General features: G+C 38.9%; 1 protein-coding gene across 5 annotated transcripts in view; it reads right to left on the bottom strand.

Moving 5' to 3' along the window:
• Positions 1 to 19,516, bottom strand: part of ZFYVE9 (zinc finger FYVE-type containing 9) — a 46,803-nt gene that overhangs the window by 11,104 nt on the left and 16,183 nt on the right. For 4 of the 5 annotated variants that reach the window (XM_083447935.1, XM_083447932.1, XM_083447933.1 and 1 more), the window contains 8 exons: positions 14,548 to 16,622; positions 11,019 to 11,118; positions 8,483 to 8,659; positions 7,010 to 7,179; positions 6,679 to 6,802; positions 4,512 to 4,634; positions 2,890 to 3,045; positions 648 to 872 (listed from right to left, as the gene is read on the bottom strand). In XM_083447935.1, coding sequence (XP_083304061.1) covers positions 648 to 872; positions 2,890 to 3,045; positions 4,512 to 4,634; positions 6,679 to 6,802; positions 7,010 to 7,179; positions 8,483 to 8,659; positions 11,019 to 11,118; positions 14,548 to 16,389 — 2,917 coding nt within the window. In that variant the 5' untranslated portion in view covers positions 16,390 to 16,622. Of the gene's footprint in view, positions 1 to 647; positions 873 to 2,889; positions 3,046 to 4,511; positions 4,635 to 6,678; positions 6,803 to 7,009; positions 7,180 to 8,482; positions 8,660 to 11,018; positions 11,119 to 14,547; positions 16,623 to 17,475; positions 17,627 to 19,516 lie in introns of all 5 variants that reach the window. The other variant, XM_083447934.1, reaches the window with a different exon arrangement.

The raw sequence follows: 19,516 nt of genomic DNA, 5'->3' as shown, positions 1-19,516 counted from the left end.
GTGTGCCGAGGAAAGATGCTCTGCCTTTCTAGCAACACTTTCCATGTTTTTATTTGTACACTACAGAGCGAAAATGGGAGCACAAGAAGTCACTGTGTGTGATCTAACACTAACCCCAACTGACTTAAACAAATGATTGTTGTGGAGATCTTAACAGCTTATATTCAGTACTAGGTATTTGTAACCATTTTAATTTTCACGTTTGCCTAGGTTTCAGTTACTTATGAAAGTGGTGCACACACAAAAGAACCACTGAATACAACTCTGAAAACCATGGCTGCACCAGTTACTCCAAGCTCCCATGTCTGATAGGGAGCCACATTGCCCTGCATCACACAGAAAGCCATTTTAAACCCACTTCAGACACTGTTCCCATATAACATACCCTACTGTGCATTAAGTGCACAAGCAACTACTTTAATGTAGGTTAATTTGGCCAACAGAATCACATTTAGTAATGTCCTTACAATGGTAGCTTGGACCCTAACTTTCTGCTCCATGAACAGAAGACTCCCTTTGCTCACAAAGCAAAAAGTTTGAATCCAAGGCAACGTGATTACCAGCAACAAAACGGTAAAATACGTATATATGACACTCTGAAACCAAGGCTGGGATCTAACGGGACACTGAAGAGTAATAGGACTTACACCTGTATTCAGCTCCAAGTCTCAACATCAGTCGGATGGGAAATACTTTGGCCCAAGGAGTCTCCCATTTCTGGATAAGGATTCCAAATAAATATGGTGGAGTGGGGAGCACCAAGTCCTGCAGCGACTGATACACAGGTGTAACATACAAGAAGCCGCCATGCTCCTTACTGCCGAGAAAACTCTGACTGAAAAATGAATGTCCTAAATTACCCACAACACTGCCTATGAAAACAAGAGAAATAGTTATTATTAATGGCTATATATCAAAAAGGCAAGATAAAATTGCATAGAGATCCTACTTCTTCTTGTGCTACTTGTTACACAGAAGAAAAACTTTTTAAAGAAATGTTAAGGTATACTAGCTTAAATTACCCATTTGCAGCAGATATACCAAATAAAAGCAAAAGGAATTTTATTCAATAGTATATAATGCTTTATTTTTCCAGTTTAATTAGAAAAGTTCTGCACACACTTATTTATGTCATTTCTGGGTATTTGCAACTGAAATCTCTACAGTGTAGATTCCCTGCCACAAAAAAACCCAACAACCCTGATCCCAAAAGGGATCCGAAAAAAGCAACTCCACAAACATTGGAGCATTCTGAAGCAGCCATATGCTGAGTCGTAGGTTAGAGATGGAATATACGGTAATTTTAAGAAAGTGCTTTGAAATATATGTTGCACTTCTCATGATTAGCACAAAATACTTTCATCCAAATGTTTGACCTCTTGTCAAACAGGATTTGCAGGTCTTAGAAATGACACCAAATCCTGCCAAGCAATTTTATCAGATGTGAAGGTGTGATGAGTATATACATACCATGAGCAGCACACTTAATTCACTCCCAACTTCCTGAGAAAACTTTGTCTCTGGGCTTAACCTGGTAGATTATTTATTACTATTATATACAGAGAAAATCTTTGTTTCAATAGTGAAACTATATGTCACAGGTTTTAAACTAGTACCAATACCATGTTTTATACTGTTGCATTTTAACAACAAAGGATGTTAATGAAACAGAGAATGCTTAAAAGTTAATAATATGCGATGTTGAAAATGTTGGACCTAAGATTAAGGACACTCAGGTACAAATTTCTACTCAGCCATGAAGCTATGACCTGCAGGTACTAGATATGCAGCCCAAGCACATACAACTCTTAAAGCTCTAAGCCCTGCTGAAAATTTCTCCACTGTTATAAAGCAGAAATCCTTTACAAATTTCCCAATCCCCTCAGCTTTTCAGAAATAATTACACACAGTGTACCCTCTATTTATTACAGGCATGTTTTGCATTATAAGAAACCAGGAGCCTTCTACCTGGCGTTACTCAGAAATTTTAAGAAATCTCAAAATCAGCACCATTTTGAAAGGTTCAGTCTGCTATCTTGATTTGAAAAACCTGCTCCCTGATCTCGGGAACCAGCAATTTTTTAAAATGCTGTGTTAAGAGGTGTTCCAAAGCGTAGCAAACAAATGAACAACTTTCCAAAATATATAGCAGAATGGTTAAGACACAGTTGTCTTATTCATTGCACTTATAGTAAATAACTTTACAGCAAGCTGTTTCTGATAACCCCCTAGCAGTGTTAATTTAGTGTACTGTACTGCATCCCCCCACAACTCTCTCTCAACTACTTACAATGTCAGAACATAAGCAAGCCACATACTAAGAGTGTATTATGGACCACTGCAGAAATTGATTTAGAGTGCTATGAGTCATGAAGATCATCTGCTCACAAAACAAGAATCCTTTTTGTATCCAGCACAGTAACTCATGATTTAATTTGATTGCCTTACATTTCTGAACTACAGAAATAGAAAATGCCCCCTCCCCAAAAAGAATCATAAAAGTCAGCAGTACTGGTATTAAATTTTGGCTTTTGATTAAAAATAACAAAGCCCCGAAACCCTGCTTCCTTCACAGCATTGAAGGGTAGTATATCAAAGAATACCAAAAATAGAATTCAAATACACATTATGTAGAGGTCATAAATTATGCAACACTGTAGTGAAATTGCACATAGTAATAACTGTAGTATGCTGGATCAAAGTTCAATCAGCATCTGAAGAAAAGGCAGAGAGCCCTTTGGTTACTTAAATATTATTTAATAGTGTACAAATATGGACTATTTTATAAAAGAATCTAGAAGGCACAGCTACACAACTGTGATGACTTAATAATTCAAGTAATTTAGCTGTCAGAAGTCATCACAATTTTCAAATAGGCAGTTCTCTCACCTGCCAAGGCATCTCTATAAAGCTGCACAAAGTGGTTGAAAATATCCTTCGGCAAACACTTCTCATCAGGTAAGCACTGGAGAAGAATTACTATTTCTGACTGGCCTACAGCATGCATTCCTTTTGTAGTGAAGCACCAGCACTTCCTGTTCACATCTGTAGAAGAGAAAGCACAATGAGGGTTTGTAAAAATAAACATATGGAGCACAGTCATACCTGGTATTGCATACGCTTCATGTTGCGTCTTTTCGCGTTACGTCCTGCGGCAACGCGGAAGTACCAGAACATGTTACTTCTGGGTTTCGCCGCTCGCGCCTGCGCAGAAGCGCTAAATCGTGTTTCGCACATGTGCAGAAGCGCCAAATTGTGCCGCGCGCTTGCACAGACACAGCGCTTCCAGTTGCGGTAATTTCACGTTGCGGACGTGCCTCCGGAATGGATCCCATCCATAACACGAGGTACCACGGTAAATGCAAAATTAATGCAGACATTACTGTAGGCTGCTTATTTGCCTAGGCCAAACTAAACACAACAGAGGTCTCTGACTCAGGATCTCATTTATATATATAAAAACCATGTATGGTTTTTGTGTATGGGATGTGTGTAGATTTTAGACAACAGTACTGGGTGATTCAGGGTTTGACCCTTCTTGCAATATCACTTTCCTCAATTAAAATCCTTCCCAAGGTATTCAACCTGCAGGTTAAAAGTCTTGGTTACTATAAGGTTGTGTTTCTAACCCAATATGGCAACCTCTGCATTTGCTAGTCTTTACATTTTAAGTCTCTCCTCTCAGCACAGCACTGCAATGGGGAGGAATCCCTCAAATTGGCAGGGTTATGGCTTGTGTCTGCCAGTGTGCATCTGTGTGCCTGCCTGTGTGTACACAGGCTTGGTCGGGGAGAGGCACAAAGCTAGAGGACACCAAAGTTCATTTTGACAACACCCTCCACTGACATGAAGCCCTTAGACCAAATAAGGTTAGCCACCTCTAGTTTAACCACATAGGTTAAACTAGGCATTCATCTAAGCTGCTAGCATGCGTGAAATGAGGTACCTTGCGCAACAGGACTTCTCTCCCCCTCTCCCACCTGCACTTCCAAAATCAGCTATGGAGCGTTTCGAGGAACCCTCAGAACAGGTTTAGGGGACAAATGGGGAGAGAAGAGCAAGGGAAGTCCCACTGCATGAGTAGACCTTGTTCCCTGTAGGTGTACCCCTCTTAGAGTTACGCTGAATTACACCCATAGATAATCTTAAATCCTGGATATTCTGAACTGCATCTTGTTACACTCATAGGAAGTATGATTTTAAACCCCATCATTCAGAGTACTGAAGTTCTGCTGTAATATCATGCTGCTATTAAATCAAGAAATCATCAATAGCAAGACCAGCACATCTTTTAAATGTGTGAATTCATATATTGGGTCTCAGAAAAAAAAATCCCGGACTTTGGCACACAATCACTTCCAAGACACAGACCAAAAAGACAATTCACTACTGTTACTTGAAGGTGATTTTCTGCAATGCAAGACGTTTTTCACAAGGAAATGTTTTATAAAGCAAAGAAAACTGATTCATTGCAAGATCGTTTTATCATCATCCAAATAAACTGGACTTACAGTTCACAATTTTAACCATGGACAGCAAATTTGCATTTAAAACAAACACAAGGGGGTCAGGGCCACCATCTTCCAACTGCTGCATCACTGATATATGAGATGGTTTTTCTTCTACAGCATAATCTGAAAGCAAAAAAGGTAGCTGTCAAATGATGGTTGTCAAGTGTCTTATGCAATTTGGCAATAGCATACCTCTCATATTTAAGTACTGTGTGGTCTGTCATTTTATTCAAATGGATGGGTGGAGGATTTTTAAAAAATGAGATTTCCCCCCAACATTTCATTGGGTTTAGGTAACATCTGAAAAATGCATGCTATCAGTAATACCTACAACAACAGTGAAAGTATTACTGTGAAATCAATTACTGAATACTATTGCCTGTTCTTAAAAAATAAAATAGCATTTGTTTAACAGATCCATAATAAATACCTTTGTAAATATTTATTTGATAGTGGAACAAAAAAAAAAAAAAAAGATTTCTACCCTGGAGCTTCTACAAAACACACCTCTATGTCAAGCACAGTATATGGCATTAAACACAACCGTTATAAACCAGTTTTGGCATCTCAGTCATGTATTGCAAATATATGCAGGCTGACCCTCAAAATGATCAAAAGGATTGGTGGGGTTTCCATGGGGAAGACCAGCTTATATATGCTAAGGAAGCCAGGGGTGCAATATAACTATGTGCTTTGCATGTGGACATACATTCCTGTGTGATCCTGTCAATAGAAGTTCAGCCACTAAGTATGAGCGGTAGAATGCAGGTTCTCACTCCTCAATCAAAGTCCTTAATTTTCCCCGAAAGGAGCAAATGGGAATCCTTTACTGCCATGGGAGACATTAAAGGTATGCACACAGGGGTACCACTGGGTAAGATATAATTTTTCTCCCTATAACTGCGGACCCTAGCCACCGATCACCAAGCCTTCTTCTATCTGCATAGCCCTGGCCTTTCTTCTGTTTCATGCCCATGCTAGAGTATGATGGAATATTGGGAAGTGGCTTTTATTTGCTTATGTTTACAGTGCCATAATATATTACAATATGTTGTTGTGTCCCAACACAATATCCATTAATGAAATCATATCTAAAGGCTATATTTTGAAAAATTCCCATAAACGCAAATTCATGAATCCCTTCTAGTTTTCCTTTTTAAAAAAACTTTATTTGAACATCAGGACTTTTGACAGAATGAAGTGTTTGTCAGATATAAGATTTACTGCAAAAAAATAACTTGGACTATATCCATAATCTTGGAATATTTCCATAGTCAATGGTTCTTAATTACAGTGGTACCTCGCAAGACGAACGCCTCGCAAGACGAAAAACTCGCAGGTCAAAATAGTTTTTCGTTTTTTGAGTTGCTGCGCAAGACGAATTTCCCTATGGGCTTGCTTTGCAAGACGAAAACGTCTTGCGCCTTTTTAAAAAACCGGCAATGCATTCCTATGCGAAACCGTCAATGCACAGTGGTGCTTCGCAAGACAAAAAAATTCACAAGACGAAAAAACTTGCAGAACGAATTAATTTTGTCTTGCGAGGCACCACTGTATTAAGTTTATCAACTGATCAGTTTTAGTTGTTTAAATAATTAAACAAATAGTACTTGCAACTCGGGGTAGTATTTTATGAAGAGTCTTATTTCACAGGAAATCATTTAGTTTTATCTATTGCAAACAAGTAGCTACACATAGATATTATTCTCCACTGCTTCAAATTGCAGAAGCTTCATGACATTGATATGAAAGATGTGACCAAGAAAAAATGGCAGTATGCCAAGAGATCGGATATTAGGTACTTGCTGTGGGTGTGACCACACACCATAGTGCTGATAACCTCTAGCCCAGCTCAGAGAAGGACTACCCCAGAAATTAGTACTTTCCTAGAAATGCAATCCCTTCTTCCAATTTCACATGCATCCAAGTCAACCTTTTGAACTCCCATCACTATTCAGTACACCTGAAAGATTATATGTACACATAATCCCCATTTGTGTTAGAGATAACAGATATTTTATTAAGCCTGACCTTGCCTGTTAATATTCAGCCCACTGACAGTCAAGACTATTTGACCTTGATCCAGAAGACTTTGGTTTCAATATGGACTGCTCTAGGATGTTACTCATTAAACCCAAAAACAGACACACCACAGTTTAATTCTCACCTCCTTTCACCCCAGTAGAAATAAGAATTGGAGGAAGCCCATCTTCTGGAATAAGATTCATCGCACTGCCAACTGGACTTCCAACCTGAGTAATGCTTCTTGAAAATGCAAGTGTGTTTTCAGTCTACAAGAAGCAGTAAACAACAACACTCTGTAAATGCATAACTAGACATATTTTACTCTTCATTTTGTAAAATACAAGATACAAAAAACAATATGTACTATAGGCTCTCATGTAAAAATACATTGATAGGGAAGCTACATCTGCCTGTACCCTCTGACCAAGAGACATGTCCAACATATTACAACAAAAATCAGAGCTTTTCCTCACCTCTACGGGTGAAGTAGTGTTGCTCATGGGTTTGCTTGGATCATGTGACACTGCTAGCGCTCCAGGGGAGGTTGTTCCAGCCACTGCCAATTTGGCTGCATCAGCAACTTCCCCATTGGGTAAGATGCCATCAGCAAACCAAACTCGTCTTTGTTCTCTGGGCTGAGCCACTAAGAAAGAGATGGGAACAACTCATCAAAAGAAATGCATGCATGAAAAGAGAAGTGAAGCTAGCTGGCTTTAACTGAGATACAGAAATACACTGAAACACAAACTAAAAAACAGCAGCGGTAGGGATTTTGAATATATCCAAGGCCACAACCAAAAGAAGAAGAATCAGATTTTGGTTCAACAGTTCCCATAGTGGTTGTTTTTTAAGGCAGCTTGTCTTTTCATCAGCAGTTGAAGATATTTTTTAAAAAGAACATTGTAAATAGTAATTTTATCTTTAGTGATAACCAGATTAATATTCAATCATTTAGATCTAAGCATCTTGATCCTATAGTTAATCTCTAAACTGAATAAATACCTCCACCAGATACATTGAGTTAAGGAGGCTTTCCTATGCAAATAAAGAACCAGTTTGAGCAGTTCTCAAACATTGACATTTACAGAGGTAGATATAGGCATTTGATTTTCACTTGATGAAAATAAACTGCTTTAGAGTGCTGAGTAACTATCAGACCATACTTCTTCTCATCAGCCATGGGTGTTTCATATACCCACTTGCCTTTGAGTTAATCCCATTGAATTGGGATTCTACTGTTATTTACACAAACTATCACAGGTGCTGGTCATCTGAAAGACCCTATATGCCAACAATCTCTTTATGGGTAAGGTAAGGTTGTAAAATGTATACAGTGAAACAGAGATGGTTGAGTGGTCAGATTTGCACCACTGTTTAGGAATTATATGAAGTAGTATCAAAGGGAAACTTGACATAAACTACTGACATACATGTCTTTTATTCAAGTCACTTGGGTAGGAAAAATTGCTACAGCAGAAACAACAAATGAAGCTCAGGCTCTGCAAATAGTTTTTCCTTATGTGTGCATGTCACTTCTTTGGATCGCAGCCCAAGTAAATAATACTAATCAGCATTAACACTAATCAGCATTTTGATAACACACTTAGAATTCAGAAGTACTCTGTATGATGGCAGAGGTCATCATACAGGGTGACCAAAGCAGTTTCTGTGCCAAAACTGGGCTTAAACCTTGACTGAAATGGATTCAGAAAATCAATTCATTCCAAAAGTGCCTGGATCTGGTCTGCAACCACTTGCTCCAGAACCTTGCTCAAGAAAGGGAGATTAGCAACTGGCTGGTAGTTAGCTAGGTTTTTCAAATCCAATGAAGGCTTTTTAAGGAGTGGTTTCACCACTGCCTCCTTCAAACAGGCAGGGACCACCCACTCTCATAAAGAGGGGGAGTAGGGAGATGGAATCTAAGCAGAAGAAAAGAAGATCCCTACCTTCTGCACCTGGATGCTTTAGGACTCCCACAGGTACCATAACAGTAGGTGGTGGAGAGTTCAGAGCTCCAGAAGCCTGTGCTTGCTGTAAGGGAGGAATGGTAGAACAGTACTCAGCAGGATTGTTAGGATTAGGGCTCTGGCTTGAGGCACTCATCATGTTCTCCCAGGCTTGTGCTAAGGAAACACAAAACACACAAAAAGGCAATCAGTACACCAGAAAAATCATGCAACCACTGCAATCCTAAGCTTTGCGATATATCAGATTAATGACTCTTTTCCTTCATCAGAAAATATATTTATGCAATTATAAGTCCTGAACCTGTCCAGGTGTGGTCTAAACATCTGCCTCTGCTCCCTAAGATGAAGTAGCAATCTGAAGGAGGCAATGTAGACAGCTCTGCCTTTTCTAAAATATTTCATGCTCACATCCATACTGGGTTTTTTTCATCAGCACTACTGGGACAGGGCTGCTCCTTGGATGCCCTCTGGGTGATTGGCAGAGATCGTGGAGCTGTCCACTTATGCCAATAGCTCAGTACTCCATGCTCAGGAAAGCACAGAACTAGATTATAACTTTAACAAAGTCAAAAAGCAAAAATAAAGACGAATCTCAAAATATTAGACGAATTCCACTGAATAGTTGGCACCTTTAGCATCAAATGTTGTGTAACTGAGAAATATGATTATTGAAATTATTAATACTGGAAAAATATTTTTACTACAAAATACCGACTCAGCCTAGAGCTTCAAAGGATACCTAAAAGGTGGTGGCATATTCAAGAGTCTGATCTTATCTCCTCTTGGGCCTCTGTGGTATGAAAAAAATATAACCACTGTAAAAGGGATTCCCATCCAACTTTCCTTTACAATCTTTATGAATTGTCTGGAAATGATTTTTTTTTTTAAAATAGGAACATGTCTGGGACTGTTAAGTAGATCTGTTAAGTAGATGAGCACCAAAACACAAACACCACACTTCTCTATTCCACCCCATCCACTTCAACATTCCCACAAGTCAGCCACCAATTGAACAATCACTACTTCAGCCTCCTGAAGCAAAGAACGATGAAGTACTTGTTGTACTGTACCCAGATACACCAAAGTAACTAACTGACAAACAACAGGAAAACAGCAGCATCACCTACCACTGCAACTTCATAGAACACAGATGCAGCTTGGTTCCAGGCACAGAAATACATGCACCTACAGGCAATGTGGACCCTCTTATAAATACTTTTTCTTTCCCATCACTAATGAGTAATGGAAAGGAAAGGCTTCTGAAGGGAAATTACAGCTCAATTAATTTTATTAGACTTTGTTAAGAAAAGACGTTCAGATACAAATGAACCTATATCAGGTTCCAACCTTGCACAAGTACAACCCAAAAGTATTATGCATTAACTGATTGGAGTCAGCTACCTTTGTTACAAAAGCAAGGGTGTTTCACGACATACACTCAGGGCATCCTTAAGAAGGGCTTAGCTCAGTGGTAAAGCATCTGCCCTGTAAGCAGAAGGTTCCAGGTTCGATCACTGCCATCTCCAAGAAGGACTGGAAATGTCACCTGCCTGAAGGCCTGCAGAGCTGCTGCTCCTCAATCAGATGACACTGTGTGTGATAGACCACTTGTCTGACTTGAAATAATGCAGCTTCCTATGCAACTCCCCCCTCTTCTCAGAGAATAATATTTCTTGTCCTCAAAAATCAATGTCACTTTAGTCACTACTTTTTAATTCATAGTTGCAATAAACCCACCATTTCCTGTCACATTTCTATCAGCCTATAGGGAGAGATGTTAATATTTAATGCTTTAAATAGCACTGCACTTAAACTGCGGTAGCTCATTGTCAAAACGCAGTACAAATTTTAACAACATAATTCTTAGAATCCTTTTGAGACAGATAAGAAGTGACATTTCTGAGCTTATATACTCAGCTTTTTAGGCCAGACATCTTTTCAGGCACCAAAAATGTAATGTACGAGGCACAAAATGTCTGGAGCTACTGTCAAGATCACTGCCTTACATAAATCACTTGCAAGCGTTTATTCTCTCTCATCTTCTAAGTCATGAAAGCAAGATTTACTGTGTTTTTGTGTGCTCAAAAGGAGTTTCCACAACCAGGAACACTGTTTTGGGATAGAAGATTAAATCGCAACAAACCGTACACCTACCTCTACTTGTATAGGAGGTGCACGGATTTCTACCTGGAAAAGTGAGTTCAAGTCATCTGACACTATTTAAAGCTCTGATGGGATCCAGATCAATCAAACTCCATGCACAAACATTGAGCCTGCCTAGTTTCTTCTATTAATCAGGCATTGTGGAAACAGGTTAGTTTTGAAATAGCTCATGAGTACAGATAGGCTTTAGATTGGGACATCACTTTAGAAAATAATTATCCATATTGAAATCATTTCCAGTAGGGAAACAAAATGCACTAGGCCACATTATTTATCCTTCTCATATACATGGTTGGTTCTGTACAGCACAATGTTAGTGGAACTTACATTTGGTTCCTATCCTGTTACTTACCATTCATTAGGACCGAATGGCAAATTACACACACTCTGGCTTCCTTTCTGTCCATATATAGCAGTTTGCATTTTAGACTGCAGCAGGCTGCACAGAAGACCTTAAGTAAAATAGGAAAAATATATTCAGTCACTTAGCACTCTTTTATAACTACAAGTTTTCAGATTGAATTCTGTACCTATATAGCTAACACTCACCAGTGCTGCTTTATCCTCATCCTACAGGAAAAGTGCTAGAATGACCCCCCCCCAAAAAAAACCCCAACAACAACAACAAACCAAAACAACCTTAGTACAATATTCCTGTCTTGTGATGAGTTACGGGATTTATATTGAGAAGACAGAATATAACATAATGGGATATAATAAAACTAGAGGCACCCATTATTCACATTATTTGATTATGCTGAAAACAGGAAATGTCTGAGTTAATATTGTGGTATGCAGGTGATCATCCTATGCAGAATATCAAAATATTACAGTCTTTATAACCTTGGCCACTTTCCCACTTCATAAAATAAAGTCATTAGAGGTCTGAACACACTTGCCCTCAACTCTGTGTTGAGGTCTCAAGGCACCTACACTGAAACAGTTAGCCAATCAACATTTAGTTTCATAGTGGCCAAGCTTTACTTCACCTTTATCAAACAGCAAATATACTCAAGCATAGTCAAAATGCACCAAAAATAGCTCCTGGTTTTAATTCAGGAAGTAAGGCTGGTTTTGTCCTATTAGTTATTGCCTTATATTGCATAGACAGTAGCATTTCAGTTTCTAATGAGGTTCTTGTACTCTTTCCTTCCTGTGATCTAACAATATATATTTAATGAAAAATTAAACAGCCGCTCAACTTTGAATGAAATTTTCCACACTCCAAAAAAACATACAATATTTTATATTTCTACACTCATGGAGGGGTTGTTGCTGGAAAATTCAGCTCAACAGTAGACTAGGATGGAAATTTAAATTTATGAAAAAAATCAGTGCCCTAAGCTGGGAAATGAAATATTAACTTTTCATTCATAATTTACTATTCCAAACATCCCAACTACATTAAACAAACCAAATATTTAACAATAATCCTTTCACAGAAATGAAAACTTTAGATTAATTGTTGAAAATTCTTGTAACATGTATAGAAGATGTCTCTTCCCTCATTATCTCACTGAGAAAGAAAAATACAAACTGGCCTAATCTCTACAGAGGATCTCCCCAAATCAATTGTTATATCTTTTTTTAACCCATGTTCAGGACAATCTTTGCTAAAGTTGAATTCAGTGAGGTGCAAGTTCTTATGTAACTTATTCACTGGAGAAAAAGAGTATTACACTGGATACAGTAATGCTTATTCAAACAAAGTCAAGGTCAATGAAAAATCTGCTGCCCAGAGGAAATGAACTGTAAATAAAGCAATGCCAAAATGCTTCATGTAAAGGAAAACATCAGCATAGTGTTGGGTATTATGGTGATTATTACCTATACCAATTTGTGCATCAGCATGAAATATTAAGGGAGAGAGAGGTTCTTATACAGCAATAAACTACAGTGGTGCTATCAGGGCAGTGACATGCAATCCCACTTTCAATACTGTTTGTACCTGCAAAGGTTTTGGGGCAGCCACATTTCTTCATTTTCAACCAGTGTATATCCTGTAACTGTCTGCTAAAACCCTATTACTTTTTATACCGCAAACGTTCTGGTTTTGTTGCACAATTGTTGTTACAACAATAATGAGGCAGCACTGGGGCAGCATCACAGAACAAATTTAAGCAAAATAAATCCACCACTTTTGCACTCTTATTGTGCCAAGGATGCGTTGCAGAATAAACCTGTGATAAAACACCAGCCTGAAGGGGCTCTCAGTGGAAAACAAGTTTCAAATGGGAAGAAAGAGGTGTCTATTACAGTTAAATGGTTTAAAAAGGCCTAACGTTTTACTACAAGCAGGAATCCCACTGAAAGAAAAGCCCCTGTGCTTTCTTTGATAAATAAAATGGATAATTGCTAAAGAAAACACTTCCATTTCTACAGCACCATGCACAGCTGTGGTGATTACAGATCTTTTATTCACTTAATTCTACTTTACCTTGTCTTAGCTGAGAACAATATTCAAGTCTGTATTTTTATAAGGCCCCAAGATATCAGGCTTATTTTACATCCAATTTAAAATGAAAGCACAGAAATCCTAAATGCCACACATTTACTTATTTCTCAGGAATATTTAAAAAACAAAATATTGGTATTTTTTCAGCTGAAAACCGGAGAACATGATACAAAACCAGGCTTACGAATGACTTTTTGTTTGGTCACTTATGCTAAGTCAGCATTCCTTTCAGGCAACCAAACAGAAAATATTTTTCATCATCTCTAAATCTGCTAATGAGTTAGTTACATGAAGGCAGGTGGGATATAAAGATTTTGTGGGAACATATTGTTTGTGGACTTATTTCTACTGATGTGTGCCAAAAACACTTGTAAAATGGTCCAACCTGTATAAGAAGCACTTGTACAGAGAAGTGCTTTACCCATTACCAACATCATGTATTTTTAGCTATCACAACATTCCCTCTCCACCCTAGAGTCTTCTAATAGTGATACCACAAATGTATGAAATAACAAGCAAATCAGTTAATTTTTGGCTGATCAAACATTCAGGGCAGAGATTGCTTACTGCTTGCAGCAATGGCTTGAAAGCATGGCAAGCGCCTTTAGAGAACTACATACAACTCTCTACTTAAAAAGGAAAAGGCAAGTCAGGGAACAGCCGCTGCCTGAAGACACCTCTTTCCCTCTCCCTCTGCTTTCACCCTTTCTGATCCGGAGTAGGAAAGGCCAGCAGAAGGGTTGCCAATTTGGTCTCCATGGTCAGGCTCACCAGCTGCCAAACCACCTCCCAACCTCTCATCATGGACCACCCCACTGCTTGAAAGCTTGGGTGAAGGTTGGCTGTTTATTACTCTTGCCAGAATGTGATGCCACACTCACCACGACAAGCAGCCTATAGTGAAAAGTGGTTTACCCAGTGGGGCAGAGCAGCACCCTAGATTCCCATCAGCTGGGCTGCTGATGCTGCTACTTATCAGGAGGAGGAAGCCAAGGTACGAGGCATCACAGAAGTTGGTGTGGTGCGTCCACACTGGCAAAGCCAATCCGGCATTCCCGCCAGTTGAGCCACACTGACCTCTCTGTCACCTTGCTCCACTACCTCCCAGTAAGCTGCAGCAACAACACCTCTGCCAGAAACCTAGTGCTGCAGCTCTGCTTCTGCCTGTACTTAATCACAAAGTGTGCTGGGGGGGACCCCATAAGATTCAAAAAGTTATTTATTTGGGGTGTACAATTGTTTTCTAGCTTGACGCAAAAATAACAATTAATAATACCTTTAACACTCATGTTATTTTCAATAGCCATTAAAATAAATAGATATCTAACCTTGATTTGCTAAAAAATACAAAATGCTTACTAAAAATATCCCCTCAATTCTGTGGCTTCAATCATTTGTGAAAATATTTCATTAAATATAAACATACCTTCCCACAGGCTCTGCAATGGTGTCGCCTTTTAGTGAATGTAAATCTGGCCTCACATTTCATGCAGTTTGGTGCTTGAGAATCTGGAACCCAGACCGGAGCCACTTCGCCCAAAGTAGTAAATGGCTTTCTTGTAGGAACTCCAAACTGGCCAGCTCCAAGGTCGTTGTCCGGACTATCTGAAGCTGCTGCAAGGCACGAACTACTAGAAACCCCAGACTTATAATCATCAGAATGTTCCCCGCCAATATCTGTGACTGATGCACTCAGTGATGTTTCATCAGAAAATACATTTGCTATGTTTTCACCTACTTTTACTTTTCCAGATACATCATTTTTGTTTTTACTGTTTCCTCCACAGTTTGGGGGAACCAGATCATTTTGTAAATGGTCCGATAATGGCTTTGGAATTTGTAGTTTAAGATTTGTAGGCTGTTTGGGTCGGGCACCACCAAAAGGAACACTGAGAGGTTGCAGACTACCTGCTTGTTTTGGTGATGCTTGACTTGTTTCGGATGGTACCTGACTGCAGAGATTATGTAAATGTTTTTTTTTAATTTGGTCACCAGTGCAGTTCAAAATGAGCCCACTTCTCTCTGTGGCCTCATTTCCTCTTTGTTCATAAACATTATTGTAACATTCTGATTTGCTCTCCTCTATCTCCTTTTCCTCAGTCACTGAGTCTTCCTTGGAGGGTAAAGTCTTTGGAATATGAGCAAGAATTGGGTTCTGTATTCCATAGGAATCACAACAATTGAGCAGAGCACTTGATGCCGATGTACTCATGACATCAGTGGGGCTGGAATCTTCAAACTCATCCATATATGCTCCCTTTAAGTCCTGACTTGCTACTGTCATGCCATCGCTGCTATCTCCATTACTACTACATGCTTCCTCCCGCTTTGCTGCATGCAACAGTGTTTCATCCTCCCCAGGTGTTTGCTCATTACTGATCTGATTTTCTTTAGTCAGTTCCCCATTTGCCATCTCCTGAGATTCTGATAAACAAACTGCCGTGCTGAGCAATTCAGTTGAGCTGAGTATTTTTTCATATTTTTCAGCTTCATTGTCAGCAGCACCAACATCCATAGAGGCCAAATGTCTGTCAGAACTTTCACCGTGATTACCACTTTCAAGCGTATTTGGCTGGCAAGTTGCAGAGACCTCACATATCCCTGACTGAAATGGCTGGGCTGCTGGTTCTGCAACAGAAACCTCTGTGGAGAAACCACCATTACGTGAACTAGGTAAACAGTTTCTAGTTTCCAGCTGAGCAACAGCATCAGTATCAAAACCCTCACCTGATGCACAGCTTTGCTGTATTTTAACACTAGGGCCAAGTGGCCTCTGCAATGTAATTACATTCATCCCTGCTGCTGCAGTTTCTGAGAAATGAAGGTCTTTATTTGAATTATCATTCTCCTTTAACCGAGAAGAATATCCACTGGATAAGCAGGCAGAAGCAGCAACACTACAATGGTTGAAAAAATCTTCTTCTGCAGGTAGCCTGTTTGCTTGTACTGCATCTTTTTCAGTATCTGAATCTTTTTCAATGGACCCGTTTACAGTAACATCAATGTGATCAGTTTGTTGGGTTTCGTTATCCAGTGTAAAGCTAACAGTATCCATTCTGGGGGAATTGCTGTAATTTCTACAATCTAACAAATCACTTTGCAGTCCTTTTTTGTCACAGTTATGCATGACTGCTACTACAAGAACGTTTTTTTCCTCTGGTTTCTTTTTCCTTCCTTCTTCATCCATCAAATTGTACAGGGCATTTCGATTGCTATTTCTCTTAACTAGCTGATGATCATCTGTTGCTGCCTGATCATCAATCCACATGTTTGGGCTTTCTTGTCTTATATTAAGATTCTTTCCATTAGAACAGCAATCTCCTCCTGTTGATGCAGTGGCTAACTGAGACAGGGAGAATGACTTCAACTTTTGTGGACACTCATTAGGAATTGTGGATTCATTCACGTTGGCCAGAGCTGGGTTAAAAGACAGCCGATGGGAAGGAGGATCTAGGATCTTATTCCACTTTGCATCCAACAAAGTAGGTGAAATGGCTTCATCTGAAAAGATAAGTAACTTAAATCAATATGCAATAAATTCAGCATATGTAACTTGTACTTTGCACAAGAAGTTCAAATGTTTGTATATCAAAGGAAAATACATAATACTGTATTGGCCTGAATATAAGCCTCACTTTTTTTCCAAATTCTGTCCGTGAAAAGTTTAAAGTGTGGCTTAAATTTGCAACCTTACAAAAATTGGCTTTTATGATATTGCTACTGAAACAGACATATGGTAAAATGGAATGGGTGTGAATGCCTGCAGAATTTTAAGGGAGCAGCTTATATTCAGGTATTATCTTTTCTCCCCCCCCCCCATGAATTTTAAAGATGCGGCTTTTATTCGGGTGTGGCTTATATTCGGGTCAATACGCTACTATTCCAAGAACTGTAGACCACAGAATTACAGAGTTGGAAGGAACCACGAGAGCCATCTAGTCCAACCCCCTGAAGTGCAGCAATCCTTCACTCCTGTGTGGGTACTACATTACAAGTGTATTGCGTAACAATAATTATTATCTTATTTTGCAAGAAGCAATTATAGTTAAACTAGCTTAAACCCAGGATCAGACAAGATCCCAGTTTGCATGAAAATTACTGTATTTCCATCTTTTGAAATGTATGCAGTTCTACAGTCACAAAGGTTTCAGTCTAAATCAGAACCACAGTGTAGGTTGGTTTAACACTTTACCTCTTGAAGTTTCCCAATGAAAACCACCCATAAGTTGCTATTTGCCCTAGAAGAACACACAAATGGGTGTCATATGTTTTTCATTCCAGAGTGAATAGTAGCTTAAGGGAGAAATTTTGTGAGGAAAAAAGCACAGAGACAAAGTATTAAAATATTCCTTACCCTGTGCTGGAGACCCAATGCAGATTAGGTACTCCCACAACTGCTACTTTTTTAAATCAAATTCAAAAAGATGAAAATGCAGTCATACATTTCTCTAGATTATCAGTTTGGCTCCCAAGTTAGATTTCTGGTTTTGATTAGTCTCTAAGGCCTGGAACAGAAATATTTCTTTATAATACACATTTTATGGGAATACGTAATCTTAACATCTTGATTGATATATTTAGCTGCAAACCAGAGGAAGTAGAAAACAACAGCATTAATTAAGACAAACATGTAAAACCCAAACAAGAATTGACATCATATAAGTTATTCAAAGACGCTGGGGACAATATAGCACAGCAAACTGAACTGAATGTCAATTTTGGAGACTCAAAAGCACATTGAAATTCCTGTTTAATCTTAAAGCTAATTGGGTGACCTTGGGCAAGACATCATCTTGCAGCTTTAGCTAACTTCACAGAATTATCGTAAGAATAAATGAGATTAAAATAATTGCAAATCGCTTCTTATACTGAAAAATATTGTGGAAGCAAAAGCATTTCTATTTACTGTTCCCTTTGTAGATGGCATTGTTAACTGTATAGCAATTCTTAAGTGTTTTACATAACTATATAGCTTAGGAACACTGCGGAAACACTAGAATAAACTGCTTTATACATTCTCCACTTGCCAAAATCAAAACAGAGATCATGTAAAATTAAATAAATGCATGTTTGTTCCACATATAATAAAAAAAAAATCACATACTATACTGAAAATCTCTGTAGAGGTAATAGGGCCCAAGCACAGAAAGTCCATTAGTTAATATACTGCTGCCAACTGTATATGCTGTTCTGGCTAAAACTAGACAAAATGAGAAATGCATGGTCGCATTTCACATGTCTTTTTTTGGGAGGGAGGAATAGCAAACATTAAGAAGCTCATCAGGACTGGAGCTACAATGCTTAAAAACTGGAGTTTGACCCTTTCCCCCGCACCATGGTTCTTTTTATACACACGATACAGATGCTGCTATTTACCAGAAAGGAAAGTTGCCACTGTCACCAATGGCAGCTTCTCCCTCAGGGCAAATAGCAGTGGAGGGTTCACACACCCTCCACCCCCCCCCCCAATTAATTTTTTTAAAGCAGGCCACATTAAAGGAGAACATGCATTTCTAATATCATCTAGCTTGGCTGCCAGTTTGCAATCTAAACCATGGCCAAAATATAAATACTTCATCAAAGTATGCACACAATGCACACAAACATAAACCAATCAAAACTATTTTGGTATTCATATGGTAACAAATTTGCAGTGCTATACCAGTTTAAGGTGGTGAGTGTTTTAAGAACTCTTCAGCTGCAGTAGTGACTGGGGAGGAAGCAGAGACCCTTTCTGGGGAGCAAAATCTGTCACTACAGCATTCAGGTGAACTACCCTGAGATCGGTGGATGAAGGGCAGTATGCAATTTAGTAAATATAAAAAATAATAATAAATGAAGAACTGCAACTTCTCCACCCACTGAAGAACGGCTGGATAAAGAGACAGATTCACCCAATTCAGCCACATGTGGCTGACGATGATATCTTCTTGGCACACAATGCTCAATGCCAGCAACAGCAAAAGCAAAAACCCTCTCAAAATTTAGTTCTCACACTCCCCAAAAGGTGCTGCTTTTTGCCTCTCCAACCGTCCTTCCTCCAGCATCCGCCCTTCAGGCTGCTGCAGTGCTTTCTCAAACAGCAATCCAGGAATCATATCTGCTTTTTGCAAATACATCATTTAGCACCATAAAAAGGGAAACCACTCAGGAAAGCAATTAGTCTATGAGTTATACCCACAGACTAAAACTATTTTCGTTTCTCAGAAGAACACTACAGCGTGGACAAGCCCTAAGAAAGCAATTTCTATCAGCCCAACTAGCGAATAAATGTTGGCCAAAAAAGGTAACCAAATCACATTAACTCTCAAATAGCACTTTGATTGCTTCTGTAGTTGGAGTCATTAAACACCAAAGGTTGTGTTTTTCCTTAGAAAAGCTATTTATTTATTAAT

This window comes from Podarcis tiliguerta (genome assembly GCF_965153285.1).
Source record: "Podarcis tiliguerta genome assembly, chromosome: 6".
Taxonomy (NCBI): domain Eukaryota; kingdom Metazoa; phylum Chordata; class Lepidosauria; order Squamata; family Lacertidae; genus Podarcis; species Podarcis tiliguerta.
Note: the sequence above shows the minus strand (reverse complement) of the source record. Positions and strands in the feature narration are given on the sequence as shown.